Genomic DNA, 2500 nt, shown 5'->3' with positions numbered 1-2500 from the left:
CGTCCCTCACCTCCTCCTCTGTGTCTCTGGTTTAACCCGTCCCTCGCCTCCTCCTCTGTGTCTCTGGTTTAACCCGTCCCTCACCTCCCCCTCTGTGTCGCTGGTTTAACCCGTCCCTCACCTCCTCCTCTGTGTCTCTGGTTTAACCCGTCCCTCACCTCACCTCGCCTCCCCCTCTGTGTCTCTGGTTTAACCCGTCCCTCACCTCACCTCATCTGTGTCTCTGGTTTAACCTGTCCCTCACCTCACCTCGCCTCCTCCTCTGTGTCTCTGGTTTAACCTGTCCCTCACCTCACCTCGCCTCCTCCTCTGTGTCTCAGGTTACTCTGAAAGGGAAGCCAGGAGCGGACACTGGAAGACAGCGTTTCCTGCGTCTCATGGCTTCCGAGCAGCGGGCTGTTTACCGTCTGCGGTCGGATGACTTCAGCAACTGTCGTTAGCGTTTCTAATGAGGCGCCCACTCTCTCCGGTGGCATTAATAGGCTGCTATGCTATACTTAGTGAGACAGGAAGTAGGGGAAGAAGGAAGACAGAAGTGAAAGAAAAGAAAGGGAACTTTCACTCTGTATTCTCTTTCTTTCTTTCTTTCTTTCTTTCTTTCTATCTCTTTTTGTCTTACTGTAACTTCTCATTAAAGTAGGAACCTCTAACTCCGTGGAAATTGGACTGAACAGAACAGAGTGGAGTTCTGCACTACCGGGGAGCGCTGGAACGAGCCTAATGATCAACACACAAACACACACTGGATTTCAGTGATGTCAATGGAGAACGGTAGATAAATCACCCCTGCAAAGAAGTCCAGTAACTTTGCTGACATTATGGTCAGTTACTTTGGACACAGAAGTAGAAAAATCTGACATACTTGAAATTGTTTCTAGAGACATTTGACTGTATGGTTTCCTTCAGTGGATGGATGGATGTGGGGTGAGTTTGCGTTCAGGACTTGACCTCATGAGGGTCAGATCACTTGCATGCTGTGTGTCAACAAATATCATCATCCAATTCATGCACACGCACGCACGCATGCATGCACACACATACACACACATGCACACACACACACACACACACACACACACACAAATGCACACACACACACGCACGCATGCACACACACACACACACACACATACACATGCACGCGCACACACACACACACACACACACACACACATGTTCACGCACACACACGTTCACACACACACACACACACACACACACACACACACACACACACACACACACACACACACACACACACAGAGAGAGAGCTGCAGATAAAGGCTGACATGTCCCCATGTCTATAAATAGCCCAGAGAGCCTGACAGTCAAGAACAAAGCACTTTACACCAGCTATTCTGACAGGCAAAGGAGCAAGTGTGTGTGTGTGTGTGTGTGTGTGTGTGTGTGTGTGTGTGTGTGTGTATTTGTGTGTTGGTGTGTCTGACAATGATCGACGGCGTCCTCTTCCCTTCCCTCTGTCCCAAAAGACAAGCGACACCCTCCGAGGCCGGAGACTCTCCCAAAACACTTAATTCACATTTGCATCAGTTCTTCTTCTTCCTACACCGTGCTCTCCCTCTGTCCCGTTCACCTCCTCTGACCTCTGACCCCATCTTCCATCTTTTTTAACATGCTCCAGTATGAGAGATTGCAAAACATCAAACATGTCTTCTCTCTCTCTCTCTCTCTCTCTCTCTCTCTCTCTCTCTCTCTCTCTCTCTCTCTATCTCCCCCCGCTGATCTGTATATATATCACCTCCCTCTCTCTTTTACGAGTTGTGACAAGTCACTCTAGGTGTATTTCTTATTTCTTATTATTTATTATGTTTGGCCCCACTGTGGTGCTGCTGTTTAAACGGCGAAAATGCTACCGCTAACAGTCTCCATTAAAATGATGGATGCGGGCCGTTTTTCAAACGGGCCGACGCAGCGCAGTTCTGCTTGTTTTGGTTTTTGGCAGAACGAAACACATTTTTTATCAACCCCCCAATGTTCTTCTTCTCTCCCTGGAGCACAGCGGTGTTCTTCTCTCCCTGGAGCACAGCGGGGCCTAAACCACCAGAGGTGATTGAGCCGAGGATAATGTGCTGCCGCTTCAATGTGACGGCGCTGATTACGCTGTCAACTCCCATTTGGCTGTTTTTGCATTACTGCATAATCCTGTTGTTGTCGCTAGGTCTCTATTAACCACGATGGTGTGATGTTTGCTGCTGAGCTCACAGGACCCAGTCTCACCTCCAGAACCCGTCCACTGATGTATCTGCTGCAGCTCTCACATTTCACCCCGTACTGGGCGTGGTAGTCTGCCTCACAGTACGGCACTCCGTCCCTGCAACACAGCAAATATCAAGAGGGAGGCAGCTATCCTTTCAGAGAGTGTATCCAATGCACAGGATATCTGCAGAAATGGGATCTGGATGTGGTTTCAGTTTCACGAAGGCATGGAGCAGCTTACCGTATAAACAATCTCCGATCCAGGTGTGCAAATAGTGTGCTA

General features: G+C 49.0%; 1 protein-coding gene across 1 annotated transcript in view; it reads right to left on the bottom strand.

Annotated features, from left to right (window-relative positions):
* The window catches only part of ablim3 (actin binding LIM protein family, member 3), a gene marked incomplete at its 5' end in the record, with an annotated part of 43721 nt that overhangs the window by 20906 nt on the left and 20315 nt on the right, over nucleotides 1-2500 (bottom strand). Inside the window, 1 exon segment of the mRNA XM_083651736.1 lies at nucleotides 2239-2332. Coding sequence (XP_083507862.1) covers nucleotides 2239-2332 — 94 coding nt within the window.

This window comes from Poromitra crassiceps (assembly GCF_964638095.1).
Source record: "Poromitra crassiceps genome assembly, chromosome: 15".
NCBI lineage: Eukaryota > Metazoa > Chordata > Actinopteri > Beryciformes > Melamphaidae > Poromitra > Poromitra crassiceps.
Note: the sequence above shows the minus strand (reverse complement) of the source record. Positions and strands in the feature narration are given on the sequence as shown.